This window comes from Drosophila gunungcola (assembly GCF_025200985.1).
Source record: "Drosophila gunungcola strain Sukarami chromosome 3L unlocalized genomic scaffold, Dgunungcola_SK_2 000009F, whole genome shotgun sequence".
Lineage (NCBI taxonomy): Eukaryota > Metazoa > Arthropoda > Insecta > Diptera > Drosophilidae > Drosophila > Drosophila gunungcola.
Window position 1 is genome coordinate 503554 of NW_026453181.1, and position 17527 is coordinate 521080.

A 17527-nucleotide genomic window follows, 5' to 3' on the forward strand; every position below is an offset into this window, starting at 1 on the left:
GCGAAAAGCGGTACTAAAACTACTACTCTACTCTACTCTACTCTACTGATTCTCAATGGTTGTTTGGTACACAATTGTATACTTTTGTTCTCGTTACCTCGACGCCACTCGCTATTACTTTGAAAAACTTAACCATTATCATTACCATTACGATTACAATTACACTTGTCATTATCATTTCGTTTATAGTGTAGCTAACTTTGTTTCTTCTTATAAGCTGCTCAGTTGGTAGTTTGTTTTAAGTTTATTTGTTAAACTGATTATCCAGACAACCAGGCCAACATACTTTGGGTTTTTAGTTTACCACATAATAATCTAAGCTATGGAAACTCGTTCTCTAAGGTCAATGCTAGGTCACAAACATGAGCCATACCGAGATATACCTTACATTACATACTATATATATTGTTCAACTTGTAATACCTTTATGTGTTCAAACGAGTCTTATGTTCTGTGCGTGTGAATTCTTTTATTTGTACTGATTTATTGCTCAATAGTTAGACTGCTTGCTAGACTAGCTACATCTATGCCCAGACAAGTCCCAAAGCCCCCATATCCCTGCTAGACCCGACTAATCCAGTTCTCTGTCCTCCGCAGTCGATCGGCGGTCATCAGAGGGCGCGTGGTCACCTCGCTGGGCATGGGCCTGGTGGGTGTGCGAGTGTCCACCACCACGCTCCTCGAAGGCTTCACCCTGACCCGCGACGACGGCTGGTTCGACCTGATGGTCAACGGCGGCGGTGCTGTGACCCTCCAGTTTGGACGCGCCCCCTTCAGGCCGCAGTCGCGCATCGTGCAGGTGCCATGGAACGAGGTGGTCATCATCGACGTGGTCGTGATGAGCATGTCCGAGGAGAAGGGTCTGGCCACCACGACGACGCACACGTGCTTCGCCCACGACTACGACCTGATGAAGCCGGTGGTGTTGGCCTCGTGGAAGCACGGTTTCCAGGGCGCCTGTCCCGACCGCAGCGCCATCCTGGCCGAGTCGCAGGTGATCCAGGAGTCGCTCCAGATCCCGGGCACGGGCCTCAATCTCGTCTACCACTCGTCGCGCGCCGCCGGCTACCTGTCCACCATCAAGCTGCAGCTGACGCCGGACGCCATCCCGGCCTCGCTGCACCTCATCCATCTGCGCATCACGATCGAGGGCATCCTGTTCGAGCGCGTCTTCGAGGCGGACCCGGGCATTAAGTTCACGTACGCGTGGAACCGACTCAACATCTACAGGCAGCGCGTGTACGGCGTGACCACCGCCACGGTGAAGGTGGGCTACCAGTACACCGACTGCACGGACGTCGTCTGGGACATCCAGACCACCAAGCTGAGCGGCCACGACATGTCCATCTCGGAGGTGGGCGGCTGGAACCTGGACATCCACCACCGCTACAACTTCCACGAGGGCATCCTGCAGAAGGGCGACGGCTCGAACATCTACCTGCGCAACAAGCCGCGCATCATCTTGACCACCATGGGCGATGGTCACCAGCGACCGCTGGAGTGTCCCGACTGCGACGGCCTGGCCACCAAGCAGCGCCTGCTGGCACCCGTGGCTTTGGCCGCCGCTCCCGACGGCAGCCTCTTCGTCGGCGACTTCAACTACATCCGGCGCGTGATGACCGACGGCAGCATACGCACCGTGGTCAAGCTGAATGCCACACGTGTCTCGTACCGCTACCACATGGCGCTCAGTCCGCTCGACGGCACGCTGTACGTCTCCGATCCCGAGTCGCACCAGATCATCCGGGTGCGCGACACGGCCGACTACTCGCAGCCCGAGCTCAACTGGGAGGCGGTCGTGGGCTCCGGCGAGCGGTGCCTGCCCGGCGACGAGGCCCACTGCGGTGACGGGGCGCTGGCCAAGGATGCCAAGCTGGCCTATCCCAAGGGCATAGCCATCTCGAGCGACAACGTGCTGTACTTCGCCGACGGCACCAACATCCGCATGGTCGACCGCGACGGCATCGTGAGCACCCTGATCGGCAACCACATGCACAAGTCCCACTGGAAGCCCATTCCGTGCGAGGGCACGCTCAAGCTGGAGGAGATGCACCTGCGCTGGCCCACCGAGCTGTCGGTGTCGCCGCTGGACAACACCCTCCACATCATCGACGACCACATGATCCTGCGCATGACGCCCGACGGTCGCGTGCGCGTCATCTCCGGCCGTCCGCTCCACTGCGCCACCGCCTCCACCGCCTACGACACCGACCTGGCCACACACGCCACCCTGGTGATGCCCCAGTCCATTGCCTTCGGGCCGCTGGGCGAGCTGTACGTGGCCGAGAGCGACTCGCAGCGCATCAACAGGGTGCGCGTGATCGGCACGGACGGACGCATTGCTCCGTTCGCCGGCGCCGAGTCCAAGTGCAACTGTTTGGAACGCGGCTGCGACTGCTTCGAGGCGGAGCACTACCTGGCCACCAGTGCCAAGTTCAACACGATCGCCGCGCTGGCCGTCACGCCCGACGGCCATGTGCACATCGCCGACCAGGCCAACTACCGCATCCGGTCCGTGATGAGCAGCATACCGGAGGCGAGCAACTCGCGCGAGTACGAGATCTACGCGCCGGACATGCAGGAGATCTACATCTTCAATCGCTTTGGCCAGCACGTGTCCACGCGCAACATCCTGACCGGCGAGACGACGTACGTGTTCACCTACAACGTGAACACCTCCAACGGCAAGCTGAGCACCGTGACCGACGCGGCCGGCAACAAGGTGTTCCTGCTGCGCGACTACACCTCGCAGGTGAACTCCATCGAGAACACCAAGGGCCAGAAGTGCCGCCTGCGCATGACGCGCATGAAGATGCTGCACGAGCTGAGCACGCCGGACAACTACAATGTGACGTACGAGTACCACGGCCCCACCGGCCTGCTGCGCACCAAACTGGACTCCACCGGCCGCTCCTACGTGTACAACTACGATGAGTTCGGCCGCCTCACCTCCGCCGTCACGCCCACCGGTCGCGTCATCGAGCTGAGCTTCGACCTGAGCGTCAAGGGCGCCCAGGTGAAGGTGTCGGAGAACGCACAGAAGGAGATGTCGCTGCTCATCCAGGGCGCCACCGTGACCGTGCGCAACGGCGCCGCCGAGTCGCGCACCACCGTCGACATGGACGGCTCCACCACCAGCATCACGCCGTGGGGCCACAACCTCCAAATGGAGGTGGCCCCCTACGCCATCCTCGGCGAGCAGAGCCCGCTGCTGGGCGAGAGCTACCCGGTGCCGGCCAAGCAGCGCACCGAGATCGCCGGCGATCTGGCCAACCGGTTCGAGTGGCGCTACTTTGTGCGCCGCCAGCAGCCGCTGCAGGCGGGCAAGCAGAGCAAGGCGGGACCGCCACGTCCCGTCACCGAGGTGGGCCGCAAGTTGCGCGTGAACGGCGACAATGTGCTGACTTTGGAGTACGACCGCGAGACCCAGTCGGTGGTGGTGATGGTGGACGACAAGCAGGAGCTGCTCAACGTGACCTACGACCGCACCTCGCGCCCCATCAGCTTCCGGCCGCAGTCGGGCGACTATGCGGACGTGGACCTCGAGTATGACCGCTTTGGCCGCCTGGTCAGCTGGAAGTGGGGCGTGTTGCAGGAGGCCTACTCCTTTGACCGCAACGGACGGCTCAACGAGATCAAGTACGGCGACGGGTCGACCATGGTGTACGCCTTCAAGGACATGTTCGGCTCGCTGCCGTTGAAGGTGACCACGCCCAGGCGGTCGGACTACCTGCTGCAGTACGACGACGCGGGCGCCCTCCAGAGCCTCACCACTCCGCGCGGCCACATCCACGCCTTCTCGCTGCAGACCTCGCTCGGCTTCTTCAAGTACCAGTACTACTCGCCCATCAACCGCCATCCCTTCGAGATTCTGTACAACGATGAGGGCCAGATCCTGGCCAAGATCCACCCGCACCAGTCGGGCAAGGTGAGTGAATCGCGTGCATTTTGTATTCCCAATTCCGAATTTGACTCACGATGCTTGGATGATGGATATCACAGGCAGAAAGCACTTTGTGATTCATATTTAGATGATGTTCGGTTGAAAGTTAAACTCAAAAGAATAACTTACAATACTTATGTTGCTCGTATTAAATACAAACATTGGTCACGAAACATTTAGATCGAAAATGACCACAATTCATTTAAAATATTTATATTTAAACCACAATCGAAAAAACAGAAAATCTTGTGGTTTAAAAGTGTTTAAGAAAAATATTAACTTTCAACTTAGTTCAATCTTATTTTAAGAAAAAGGAAAACCAAATTCGATTGTGGTTTAATTTTTGTTGTTGTTAAATTGAAATAAAAAATAAATTATGATCCAAACTTTAAGATAATTTTGTCAATAACTTTCTGACCTAGTCCAATATTTTATAAAAACGGAACCCTTTGCAAAATGTTATTAAATACCCTTTTTAAATGTTTAAATGTTTTGCCAATGGGCTGGATGAAGCGATCCGATTGGAAAAGGTTTAAAAAGTGTATTTAGCCGAATTCTTATTAATTTTTCGTCACAAAATTTGATATTAGATATTTTTTTTACCTCGTCACTACATGTACTTCAAATTGCTTTCCTAATTGAATTGGAAGAGTATGTACATATGTGCATTTTAGTTTTCAAAATCTTAATTTGTAAACAGCAATTAAAACAAACAAAAAATGTTTCTTTTATGAATATTTTTGAGGTAAGAATGAGTACCGTTTTTTCAAGTAATGACATTTTTGTATGTTGATTGATTCAGCCATGAAAATTGGAAAGCTACCATTAACCTCTCTGACAAGTTTATAACTAACGACCATGTTTACTTTTGTATTGACCAAAGGGTTCAAATGCTTTAAAACAATTTTTAGTACTAAATACTGTGCACAGCTAGTAAAGTCATGAAAAATGAACGGAAGAATATATTTTTATTTGACTTTAAACGCTGTTTGCTGCGATTTTGAAAATTATAATGCGCATATCTACTTTTCTTTTTAAGTTAAGAGGCCAAGTCAAAGAAATTAAATTGGTTGACCCGTCTTAAAGATATAATTAAAGAAAAGAATACAAAAAGGGCAAAAAAGTTAAAATAACAGAAGTACCAAGGCTGCTGGACTATAGGTGTAGTGGCAAACTATGCTTCAAAAGGCCAATTGTTCATAGTCAAAAAAGCGAATCAGTGAAAACTGGAGTAAAAACACATTAGGAATTGTCAACACATTGACCAGGTCACTATGCACTATGTATACTGAACGACTCCGATATTTGCAGGTGGCCTTCGTGCACGACACCGCCGGACGACTGGAAACCATCCTCGCCGGGCTGTCGAGCACCCACTACACGTACCAGGACACGACCAGTCTGGTGAAGTCGGTGGAGGTGCAGGAGCCGGGCTTCGAGCTGCGGCGCGAGTTCAAGTACCACGCGGGCATCCTGAAGGACGAGAAGCTGCGCTTCGGATCGAAGAACTCGCTGGCCTCGGCGCACTACAAGTACGCGTACGACGGCAACGCGCGGCTCAGCGGCATCGAGATGGCCATCGACGACAAGGAGCTGCCGACGACGCGGTACAAGTACGGCCAGAACCTCGGCCAGCTGGAGGTGGTGCAGGACCTGAAGATCACGCGCAACGCCTTCAATCGCACGGTCATCCAGGACTCGGCCAAGCAGTTCTTCACCATCGTCGACTACGACCAGCACGGTCGCGTCAAGAGCGTCCTGATGAACGTGAAGAACGTCGATGTGTTCCGGCTGGAGCTGGACTACGATCTGCGCAACCGGATCAAGTCGCAGAAGACGACCTTCGGCCGGTCGACGGCCTTCGACAAGGTCAACTACAATGCCGATGGCCATGTGGTCGAGGTGCTGGGCACCAGCAACTGGAAGTACCTCTTCGACGAGAACGGCAACACGGTGGGCGTGGTCGATCAGGGCGAGAAGTTCAATCTCGGTTACGACATCGGCGACCGGGTGATCAAGGTGGGCGACGTTGAGTTCAACAACTACGATGCCCGCGGCTTTGTGGTGCGGCGCGGCGAGCAGAAGTACCGCTACAACAATCGCGGCCAGCTAATCCACGCCTTCGAGCGGGAGCGCTTCCAGAGCTGGTACTACTACGACGACCGGAGTCGTCTGGTGGCCTGGCACGACAACAAGGGCAACACCACGCAGTACTACTACGCCAATCCGCGCACCCCGCTGCTGGTGACCCACGTCCACTTCCCCAAGCTGGGCCGCACCACCAAGCTCTTCTACGACGACCGCGACATGCTGATCGCGCTGGAGCACGAGGAGCAGCGCTACTATGTGGCCACCGACCAGAACGGTTCGCCGCTGGCCTTCTTCGACCTCAACGGCGCTCTGGTGAAGGAGATCAAGCGCACCCCGTTCGGGCGCGTCATCAAGGACACCAAGCCGGAGTTCTTCGTGCCTGTGGACTTCCACGGCGGCCTGATCGATCCGCACACCAAGCTGGTCTACACGGAGCGGCGCCAGTACGATCCGCACGTGGGCCAATGGATGACCCCGCTGTGGGAGACGCTGGCCACCGAGATGTCGCACCCGACGGACGTGTTCATCTATCGCTACCACAACAACGACCCCGTCAACCCGAGCCGGCCGCAGAACTACATGATCGACCTGGACTCCTGGCTGCAGCTCTTCGGCTACGACCTGGACAACATGCAGAGCAGTCGGTACACGCGGCTGGCCCAGTACACGCCGCAGGCCTCCATCAAGGCGCACTCGCTGGCGCCCGACTTCGGGGTCATCTCCGGCCTGGAGTGCATCGTGGAGAAGACGAGCGAGAAGTTCAGCGACTTTGACTTCGTGCCCAAGCCGCTGCTCAAGATGGAGCCCAAGATGCGCAACCTGCTGCCGCGCGTCAGCTACCGCCGCGGTGTGTTCGGCGAGGGTGTGCTGCTCTCGCGGATCGGCGGACGGGCGCTGGTGAGCGTGGTGGATGGATCGAACAGCGTGGTGCAGGATGTGGTGAGCAGCGTGTTCAACAACTCGTACTTCCTGGACCTGCACTTCAGCATCCACGACCAGGATGTCTTCTACTTCGTCAAGGACAACGTGCTGAAGCTGCGCGACGACAACGAGGAGCTGCGTCGCCTGGGCGGCATGTTCAACATATCAACGCACGAGATCAGCGATCACGGCGGCAGCGCCGCCAAGGAGCTGCGTCTGCACGGACCCGACGCCGTCGTCATCATCAAGTACGGCGTGGACCCGGAGCAGGAGCGCCACCGCATCCTGAAGCATGCCCACAAGCGCGCCGTGGAGCGGGCCTGGGAGCTGGAGAAGCAGCTGGTGGCCGCCGGCTTCCAGGGACGCGGCGACTGGACCGAGGAGGAGAAGGAGGAGCTCGTCCAGCACGGCGACGTCGACGGCTGGAACGGCATCGACATCCACAGCATCCACAAGTACCCGCAGCTGGCCGACGACCCCGGCAACGTGGCCTTCCAGCGGGATGCCAAGCGGAAGCGCCGCAAGACGGGCAGCAGCCATCGCAGTGCCTCCAGCCGGCGCCAGCTCAAGTTTGGCGATCTGAGTGCGTGAGTGGAGGCGGAGATGGAGTTGGAGATGGAGATGGGGACAGATAGTGACATGGCCGTCGACGAGGAGGACGGCGAGCAGGAGGACTACCTAATTGCCGTGGGCAGGAAGGAGCCAAGGGACAGCAGCGAGGCACTGGACGAGCAGATTTTGTAATTAGGTGAAAGGCGCATTAGCGACCACGACAGCACAACCAACCAACCAACACTCGACGACACACACACGAATAGAAAAAGCAAATGCAAAAAGATTTGCTTTTGCAAAAAGCAAATGCAAAAAGCAAATGCAAAAGCAAATGCAAAAAGCGAGCATTCAACACACTAATTAATATAAACTTTAATCATGCTTAAAGTTTAGTATTAGCCACAACGCAGCCCTCGAATAACCGAAGAAACTTCTTATATGTACACAGGAACAGTAATATGTATGTTGATGTTGAGTTTAGGCTAACAATAGGCGTATGTTTAGTCCATGTGTGTGTAATGTTTACAAGTAATGTAATTTTTTAAATCCGAATCAGAGGCATACGCCAGGTAGGGAGCGTATTATGAAGATTGGTAAAACAAACCGAGCAAATTGCACTCGTTGCACAGCGATGTCGAGCGATGAGTATTAGACAGCAAAATATGCATACGATAAGTTACATACAGATGTTAAACCACAAAGCGAATAAATGTAAAAAGATTAAAGTTCTCTGTAGTAGCCCCCTAGTCCTTGGCCCCCAGTTTGGCCCACACTCGAAAGGCAATGAAATGTTGATCGCTGCTTCACCTGCTCACTGGCTTTGTGTACATAAGACCGAATACTTTTCTATCCCTAATATCCCTTTGCTGCCGAACAGCGCGCATTTATCCTTTAGTCTAACGATCTTTTTAGCAGAATAGGTGTCTGTGCCGAATGCTCGAATTTAAATTTATCAGACGCGTCTACCTTGTTTGGATAGCCAAGAATCAAAAGGAGTTTTTATCAATCCCCCCTACCCCTTCAATGCAAAACACAATACTCTACCGACTCTCTTTCACTCATTTTACAATGTTAACTGTTGAATTTATTCAAAGGAAAGATGCATTAAAAACTTTTTACAAATTGTGATATATATTTCTAAACATTTCATTTGACAACTTGAAGTGTAACGAACGAAAATCGAATTAACTCAAATTGAACCGAAAATGAAAATGAAAAGCAACCACATGTACTTTACTCATTTTTTTTAAACATAGTCTTTTACGATTAGTTTTTATGCTGCAATATTTAGTTCTTACCATTTGCCATGTTAATTTGTAAAAGCAATACTGTTTTTAGTAATGAACCCCCCTTGTGGGAATTTCACATAGAGCTTAGGGTCTTTTAATTCTGATTTTATTTATGATAATTATTGCAAGAACAATTGCTGCTTTCAAAAACAAAATATTTTCTCCCTTCTATGTGGCTGACGTTTTGTCGGTATCTTGTGTTTATAATTATTATTAAACTATTTATAATTGAAGCTAAACTATTGACTATTGAGATATTAACTAGCATAAAACATAGTGCGCATAACGTCTTGCGAAGAACTTAAACATACCCCCTATAACCATAAAACACACCTTGTATTATAAACACCCACGCATACAACTAAACATAGGCATAAGAACTAGGCTAAGGACAAAGCTCGTAAGGACAGAAAGGATTAGCACCTAACTACAGTGAAAATAAGCGATTAAGTCTGTTTCCAAAAAGGGCGGATCGAAAGAGTACAGAAAATAACTGCGTAGTAACTAGCTAAAGTGTTAGTAATTTTATTAAATAAAATTATAAATGAAAAATGGATAAACACTTAAACCCTAAATTTAGGAATATACATCACAATCTGAATTCGTTTACTCGAATTGTAAATCTAGTGCTATGTAAGAATTATAATCCTTACATAGAACAAGGTCTTACAAGCTAACGAAAATTGTAAAAATCAGAAAACCGTATATGAATGTGTATGTAATAAAATTAAGCAGCATTATATTAACCAAAAAGCATATAACGAAACAAAATGATTGAAATCAGCATAAAAAGCGAATGCAAATAATTGTGACTGAAACGAGGAAAAATTTCTAGAATACCAACCAAGCAGTTGCAAATGGTCGTCGTCAAACTCCAATCTACGTACCCCAAGTCCTTTGTTCTTTAAGTGTACTTTGAACTGTAAATTTCCAGGCAGGGGAAAATGCTTACCCCAATTAATTAGTTGAGATCACGATTAGACTTATTAACTGATTGTAATGAAAAACACGCCACTTTTGAAAGCAGTTTGTCCGCTGAGGCGAGCATCTGCAGTTCGAGCATGCATAAATTGCAAATCAATAATTGTATTCAATGTACGAAATTGTCTTTAAAGTATACAGACACCGAGAGAAGTGCAGAGGGTGTAGGCTATAAATTACAAATCGATTGCAGAAAACAAAGGACAATTGTATACACAGAAAATACCTATAATTATGGCAAGCCGATATACATACATGATAATACATCCATATAAATACATATAATAACTAATAATATTACGAGTAAAAAGCGATTTCAATAAAAATGAAAACATAAAACAGTTTTTTATCATTTTGAATGGGATGTACAAAATAAAACGTTGGTAAGTATGTAGTTAAATATTGTGGTTGCATGACGTTTACTTTCAAGATCACGGCGTTCAAACGAATATATATATGATAGATAGTTTAACCAACTTCGAAATACATATGGTCAATTCTCCAGAAAGGTCAAACCGCAGTAAAAAATTCAAAGTCCATATATATATGTTCAAAATTAAACTAGTATAAGAAAATTTTGCATTTACTTATAACAAATATTTCGATGCAATGTCGAGCAAGTGCGAAAGTTATGCTTTGAACATTTCTGTTGCAGATTTTTTTAATGTTCATTTTCTTAAAGAGAGTTGTTATGCACTAATATTGGCGCTTTTAAATCTTGGTTTATATTCCAAGAATATAAAAAAAAAATATAGATTTCTTATCAGCTTATCAGATTATATCGCTGTCGCGTGCAACACTGCCAAATAGCATATGTGGTCAGTGCATCAAAGGGTTTAGACCAATGAGCTTACAATTTGGGGCTCAAACATATATTTTGACAACAATCCAATTAAAAAAGAATTTTGATTAGTATAAGCAGTGCATTGATTTTAACATTTTAACTTAAAAACTTTAGAAATATATTTTTTTTAATTTGTTTTTTTTTTGTTTTAATATATTCATTAATGTAGATGAAAGAGGACAATGAAGCAAAACAACATAAAAGGAGTTGCAATTTAGTTTATGCCATCTACACAAATTTAAAATTTGTCATTAAAAGTTAAGATAAAAAAAAACTGGAAGGATATGTAAAGCATATATATTTGTATACCCTTGCAGAGGGTATTATAATTTCAGTCGGAAGTTTGCAACGCAGTGAAGGAGACATCTCCGACCCTATAAAGTATTTATATTCTTGATCAGTATCACTAGGAGAGTCGATCTAGCCATGTCCGTCTGTCCCTCTGTCCGTCTGTCCGTCCGTTTCAACGTAAACTAGTCTTTCCTAAAATTGTCTTTCTATTGCAGTACATAAGTCGGAATGAGCCGGATCGGACGACTATAGCATATAAGAGCAATCGGAAAAATAAATAAAAAAATATTATAACTTTGCTGTTTTTAAATTTTTTTTTGTAGTTTTTTATGTATAGTAATTGTTAAATATTTCAGAATAACGGTTTAAACAACAAAAATATAAAAAAAAATTTTTTTTTTATTTAACTCTTGAATATTGAATATCTTTTGAACGGAGTATCGGATTGAAATTACTGCTGTTGGGCGCGTATTTAAAGTCAGAATACCAACAGAACAAAAGTCAGACTTTATTCTACCCCAACCCCAACAGCTTCAATATAGGTATGGCAAAAAATTGACTTTCTAAAACTCTTAGTATGCACAAACCGTTATACAGTCAATAACTGTTCAGAGATTGCCACCTAATTTTTTTAAGGTCGGATTATTCTTAGTTGATTTCCATTATTGCGGCTACATATATTATTAGTAGACTCCTTGCGTACACTTTACGGTGCCCCTCGTCAATACGTGGATGGCCGTCCACAGTGATTAGGGCACGAATGGTTAAGAAGCACGGTTAGTTTTTTAAAAATAAGTAAAAATGTAAGTGATACACAAATCAATTACAAATTAATTTGTCTCATTTTAAACTTTTAAAAATTATTACTCTTTTTAACCCACTAATTAACCCACTAGATTATATTAGTTATTTGCGTTTAAGCTTAGTTTTTGCCCCACATATGTATATCTTGTATATCTTGTTAATTTAGATACCCATGGAGAGTCTGATGTTTGCAACGCAGAACATGAGGCAATTCCGCTCCAGTTACTCACTCAGTTTTAAGTCTAGAGACTTGAAACTTTCGCAATTCACTTTTGTTGTGCAAATACAGATAAGGGACAGATAACTGTCAATTAAACAAACGGGATTTTAATTTAAATTATGATAACTTCATTGGTTTTTGTAATATAGCAGGTATCAGGTATGCATATGTAGTTATTTTAACGGTTTTATTTTCAAGCCAAATACATAGGAATTAAAATGTATATCTTTAATGCGATGTAAACTTTTGAGTAATACCATCTGCAAGGGTATAAAAATAAAAATTTAAATTACCAAACCCATAATAAGGGCTTCTATTACGTACAAACGTATATAAAATTTCATTTCGATACAAAGAATTAGTTTACAACTTTTTCAAAAAGTTGACAACGTATATTTTATTTTCGTTTCGTTTATAATTTAATACAAAAAGTACCGAGTTTAACATAAGGTTCGGCCCAACGGGTTTTCCGTAAAGACAGAATTCCCTGAAGGCTGGTTAACGAATTTGGAGTAAGGAGCTGGGGCTATTTCATAGCCTGCTGCTTGTTTCAGTGCGTCCTGGCTACGAGTCAGAACCAATAATTTTCCGCTCAGGTTCTTATCGATGGACTTCAACTCGGTAACATTTTTTTGCTGGTCAACAACATAGATATTAAAGTTGACTCCATAGAGGCCAAACAAATGCTCTAACTCGGTGCGAAGCGTGGGCAGTGAGATGAGTTCCTTGCTAACGTTGTGCTGCAGAAATAGAGATGCTTTGTTGCTGTTACCGAAGCGTGGGTTCAGGTCTTCGGCCAAGGATACATTCAACCAGGGCAGACTTGGAAGCTGCAATTCCTCGGTGGAACAAATGGTCAATTTTAAAGGAACTCCTTTGAGGTCGACGAGTTCGCTGGCTATTACTCGTTTTTTGGCAGCCTGCTTAGATGAATACGGAGCAAACTCCGACTTAACGGCCGTCTTGATCATATTCGTGTAGCTGGCTAAAACTTTTGTTAGCTGAGCCTGCGTCTCTAGGGTCTCCTTCTTGGCTTTGTTGTCGGTAGAGAGCTCATGGAAGATGAGAACCGGATCAGTGGGTATAAGCTGGGCCTTCTTCTTCAATTTCTGAACCCGATTGATGACCTCACGGGCCAATCCTTCTTCAAGCAGCTCTTCGTTTGGCGTCATGTCTAACAGTACCAAAACATCATTGTCGCTGTGGGCTTCAAAGTTTCCTCCCATCTGCTCTGAGGTGCAGTAAATGATACGAACTTCCTCGAGTTCTACACGCTGATCCAGTATGTTGAAGTATCCCTGCGACACTTGCTTCTGAATTTCCTCATCCTTCAGCGCCTTGATAGCGGCCATAACCGCCTTGAAATTGCCCTTAAGCCGCTGACCCAGCGCCTGCGAAGAGAGAAGATTATTATCATTATGCATGCGAACTAAATCTCTGCAGTACAAACCTTGTGATCAGGCTCTGCCCTTAGCGAGACGCCATATTTCTCTTTGTCGGAGCTCAGAGTGAGTTTTCGGACGTTGAGCTCACTAAGAATGAAGTCCTCCAAGCTTTTAATAGCCTCCAGGGTTTGTGAGTCCTTGTGGATAACGATGATCTCCGAAACCGGGTACTTAACAGGCAAGGTTCGTCGATCCCGCATAACGCGACCCAGCTCGACAACTGATTGCATCAAAGCCACCGAGCGTTCAATATCGCTTCGAATGAACTTGCTCTGACTGACGGGCATCATCTGGTAGTGAACTGAGCCAGCATGCTCCAGCGAGCCCGGTGGCTGAAACAGCACCAGCCGCTGGAATATGTACTCCGTGAGGTAGGGTGTGAAAGGAGCCATCATTTTGACCATTGTATATAGAACATCGTAGAGCGTGTCCAGTGATTGGATGCACTGATCAGCTCCCAATTCTCCCTTGATGCGGCGACGGTTAAGTCGCACATACCTGCAGGAGAAAATACAATTTTTAGCTTTACCTTGATGATCTAATCCAGTCAGAGAACCTACCAGTTTGTAAGTTGATCAATGAACTTCGTCAGCCTGGGCACGACAGTGTACAGGCGATACATTTTCATCTCGGTAGCAAAGAATTCGAGTAAAGACTCTTTGAAAGACAAAATCCACACATCGATAACGGAGGCCTTGTCCATATTATTTAAGTGCCGTTCACGCTCGTATGAGTATTGCCCCTTTCCTGCCAGGTCCTCCTTCTCATAGCGAATTATGTTTTGAAGCAAGAACCGATAGGCGTTGTACCAGGGCAGAAACACGTCCTTGATGACGTCGCGCACACCCTCTTCCTTGAACCGCAGGCTTTCAGCCCTCACCACGGGAGAATTGATAAGGTACAGTCGTAGGGCATCCGCTCCGTACTTATGGACCACATCCATGGGATCAGGGTAGTTCTTCTTGCGCTTCGACATCTTTTGGCCATCAGCGGCCAGCACCAACCCACTAGCAATGAGGTTCTTGAACGGTGCCTTGTTAAACAGAGCCGTGGAAATCACTAGGAGCGTGTAGAACCAGCCGCGGGTCTGATCTATGCCCTCTGCTATGAAGTCGGCGGGGAAGTTGTTCATGAAATCCTTCTCGTTCTCAAACGGAAAGTGCTGCTGTGCGAACGGCATCGAACCGGACTCAAACCAGCAGTCGAAAACGGGAGCTATGCGACGCAGTGGAGGATTTCCGGGAACTGCCGACGGTATCTCAATGTCATCGATGGTCTCGCGATGCAGATCCTCAACCTGAATGCCGGAAAGCTCGGCCAACTGCTTGATGCTGCCAATGACCACGGTCTCATCCCCGTTGGGCGACCTCCAGATAGGAATCGGCGTGCCCCAGTAGCGGTTGCGGGAGATCTGAGGGGAATATGTTTAGTCTACTAGACTAGAAACAAATTGGGATAACTTTGCTATACTCACAGCCCAATCTCTGGCCTCTTTTAGCCAGTTGCCAAATCGTTTCTCCTTGACAAAGTCTGGCACCCAGTACGTCTGCGAACTGCAGTCCAGTAGGTTTTTCGACATGTGCTCGACACGCACAAACCAGGAGGGCACGGCCTTGTAGATTAGCGGTGTGTCTGACCGCCAGCAGAAGGGGTAGCTATGCTTCACCTGGCCACTGGACACCAAGTTTCCCCGTGTCTTCAACGCGGCCATGATCTGCTTGTCGGCATCCTTCACGTACTGTCCCTCGAAGTCAGTGGCCTCCTTGGTGAACCGTCCCGACTCGTCAACTGGGCAGATAACCTCGCTGGACTTTGTGATGAGCCCCGCCGCCAGACATACGCGATAATCGTCCTCGCCGAAATAAGGAGCATTGTGCACGATGCCCGTACCGGAGTCCTCGGTGACATACTCGTCCGTCAGGACGCGGTAGGCTTTCACCTCAGCCCCGCGTTTCGCGAAGTACGGGAACAGCGGCTTGTAGTGCAGATCCTTCAGCGTTTTGCCCGCAAACTTGTCCTTCACCTCGTACTCCGCCTCCGATTTGTAAACGTACGATAGGCGCGACTCGGCGAGAACGTATAGTCGGTCGCTCTTCACGTCGCGCACCTTAACGTAGGTCATCGTGGGATGGACACAGCATGCGAAGTTGGAGGGCAGGGTCCAGGGCGTGGTGGTCCACACCAAGAAGAAGGTGTTGGGCAGCGAAACTGCCTCCAGGGCGACCACCACACAAGGGTCAACGACCTCCTTGTAGTTTTGGTTCGCCTCGAAGTTGGACAGCGATGTTGTGCAGGCGGTGGAGTAGGGCATCACTTTGACGCCCTGGTAGACCAGGCCCTTGTCGAACAGCTGCTTGAAGATCCACCAGATGGACTCCATGTACCAGGGGTACAAGGTCTTGTAGTCGTTCTTGAATCGATCCAGCGCCCAACGCGCGTCACCACGTTCTCCCACTCGTCGGCGTACCGCATGACGATCTTGCGGCACTCGGCGTTGTAGGCAGCGATGCCCATCTTGGCCACGTCCTCGGGCCCCCGGATGTTCAGCAGTTTGTCGATCTCGAACTCCACCGGCAGACCGTGGCAATCCCAGCCGAAGCGGCGGTCCACATGGTATCCCTGCTGGTAGGCGTACCTCGTAACGATGTCCTTGATGGTGCCGGCCAGGATGTGTCCGTAGTGGGGCAGCCCGGTGGCGAAGGGCGGTCCGTCGTAGAACGTGTATCTGGTGATACATTTCCAGGTTAGCTATGGGCTGATGCAATCGACTGCGGCACTTGCACTTGCACTTACTTGGGCTTTCCCTTCGACAGCTGGCTGCACTTTTCGAAGATATTTTCGTCACGCCACTGCTGCAGAACGCTCTCCTCCTCGGCCGGAAAATTGATGTTCTCCGGCACTCGGCCAACGTCGCTGCGCTCCAGTTTCTTTCCCATGACTGTCGAAGGAGAATGTTGAATTATTCATAAAGCACAATTGCATATTCCCACCTTTTATATCAGAAATCAAACCAATTTGCGGCGATTTTGCGTGGCACACAACGTGCACTATGGTAAGGAACTACTGGTTCGCTCCGTTGCTCACCGGCTGCTGATATCGATAGTTCGCACCGATGACCGGTTACCGATAACCACACTGAACAAATAATTCTACACTATTAGGCATTAAAGATAACGAAATCAATTTTTAGCAAAACGACCCGCGTTACTAAATTTTTTTTTATTTTTAAAACTTAAATAAATTTGTATTATATATTGCGTTATTTAATAATTGCTATACAATGAAAACCTTTAATTAAATGCTCTTATTCGACAAATGTGGCTGTTAATAGCCTTGGGATGATTGAATTTTGGATTTTTCATAAAGTTAATTTTGTATGGAACAGCTGGCAAACAGATTTGCTATAATCTAAAAGGCCAAACTTTTTTTTTAATTCAATTTTTTTTGCCTAACCGATAGTTTATTTTCGAAAATATTCTGGGAACGCGGCAAGGTCGTATCTTAAATAGTTTTTGAATGGCAGCGAACTAGAGAGCAGCCGCTCGCCGGCATACACCGTTACACCTAAAATTTTAAACGCGATTTCTCGAAACGACATTTTTAAAAACTGCTGATATCGTAGCTCGACTATAAATGCACCGATCGGTTTGAAATTATAACTCAATCATCTTAAAATGATCCCATTTGTCACGACACACTAGTTGGATATGTTGAAAATTTTCAAATTGGGATAATTTAAAAGGTAATTCTTAAACCACAGAAGATGACATTCTGTTCAAATCTGGCATCGGTTAATACTGTTAATATTTTAAATATTTTTAAGGTCGTTGTAATGGATATATATTTAGCTTTCTCGATTTTGGCTACTTTTTTGACCGGAATCATATCAGACATCCCTCATTAGTCGATATTTTTGTAAAACCAAGAACTTAAAAAATAGTTTAAAAAAATTTAACTTTTTATGCAAAACTCTTAAAAACCCATAAATCCATAAAAAATAAAAATTAAAAAATTGCCAATTTTCATGTGTTACACTGATATAGACCCTTAAATTGCTAAATATATGAATTCTTAACTCTTGGAAAAAAATATTTATGAATAAGTTTGTAAACAGATGAGCAAAATTCAAATAGTCAGCTCTTGTAA

General features: G+C 47.2%; 2 protein-coding genes across 2 annotated transcripts in view; one reads left to right on the forward strand and one right to left on the reverse strand.

Moving 5' to 3' along the window:
* Positions 1–10116, forward strand: part of LOC128259720 (teneurin-m) — a 129207-nt gene extending 119091 nt beyond the window's left edge. The window contains 2 exon segments of the mRNA XM_052992270.1: positions 598–3928; positions 5255–10116. Coding sequence (XP_052848230.1) covers positions 598–3928; positions 5255–7546 — 5623 coding nt within the window. The 3' untranslated portion in view covers positions 7547–10116.
* Positions 10117–12294: 2178 nt separating this feature from the next.
* Positions 12295–16503, reverse strand: LOC128259757 (isoleucine--tRNA ligase, cytoplasmic). Its single transcript, XM_052992309.1, is given in 7 exon segments — positions 12295–13327; positions 13387–13879; positions 13942–14792; positions 14856–15799; positions 15802–16106; positions 16175–16319; positions 16372–16503. Coding segments are annotated over 6 exon segments (3687 nt in total). The 5' UTR covers positions 16318–16319; positions 16372–16503; the 3' UTR covers positions 12295–12376.
* Between the last annotated feature and the right edge of the window lie 1024 nt (positions 16504–17527).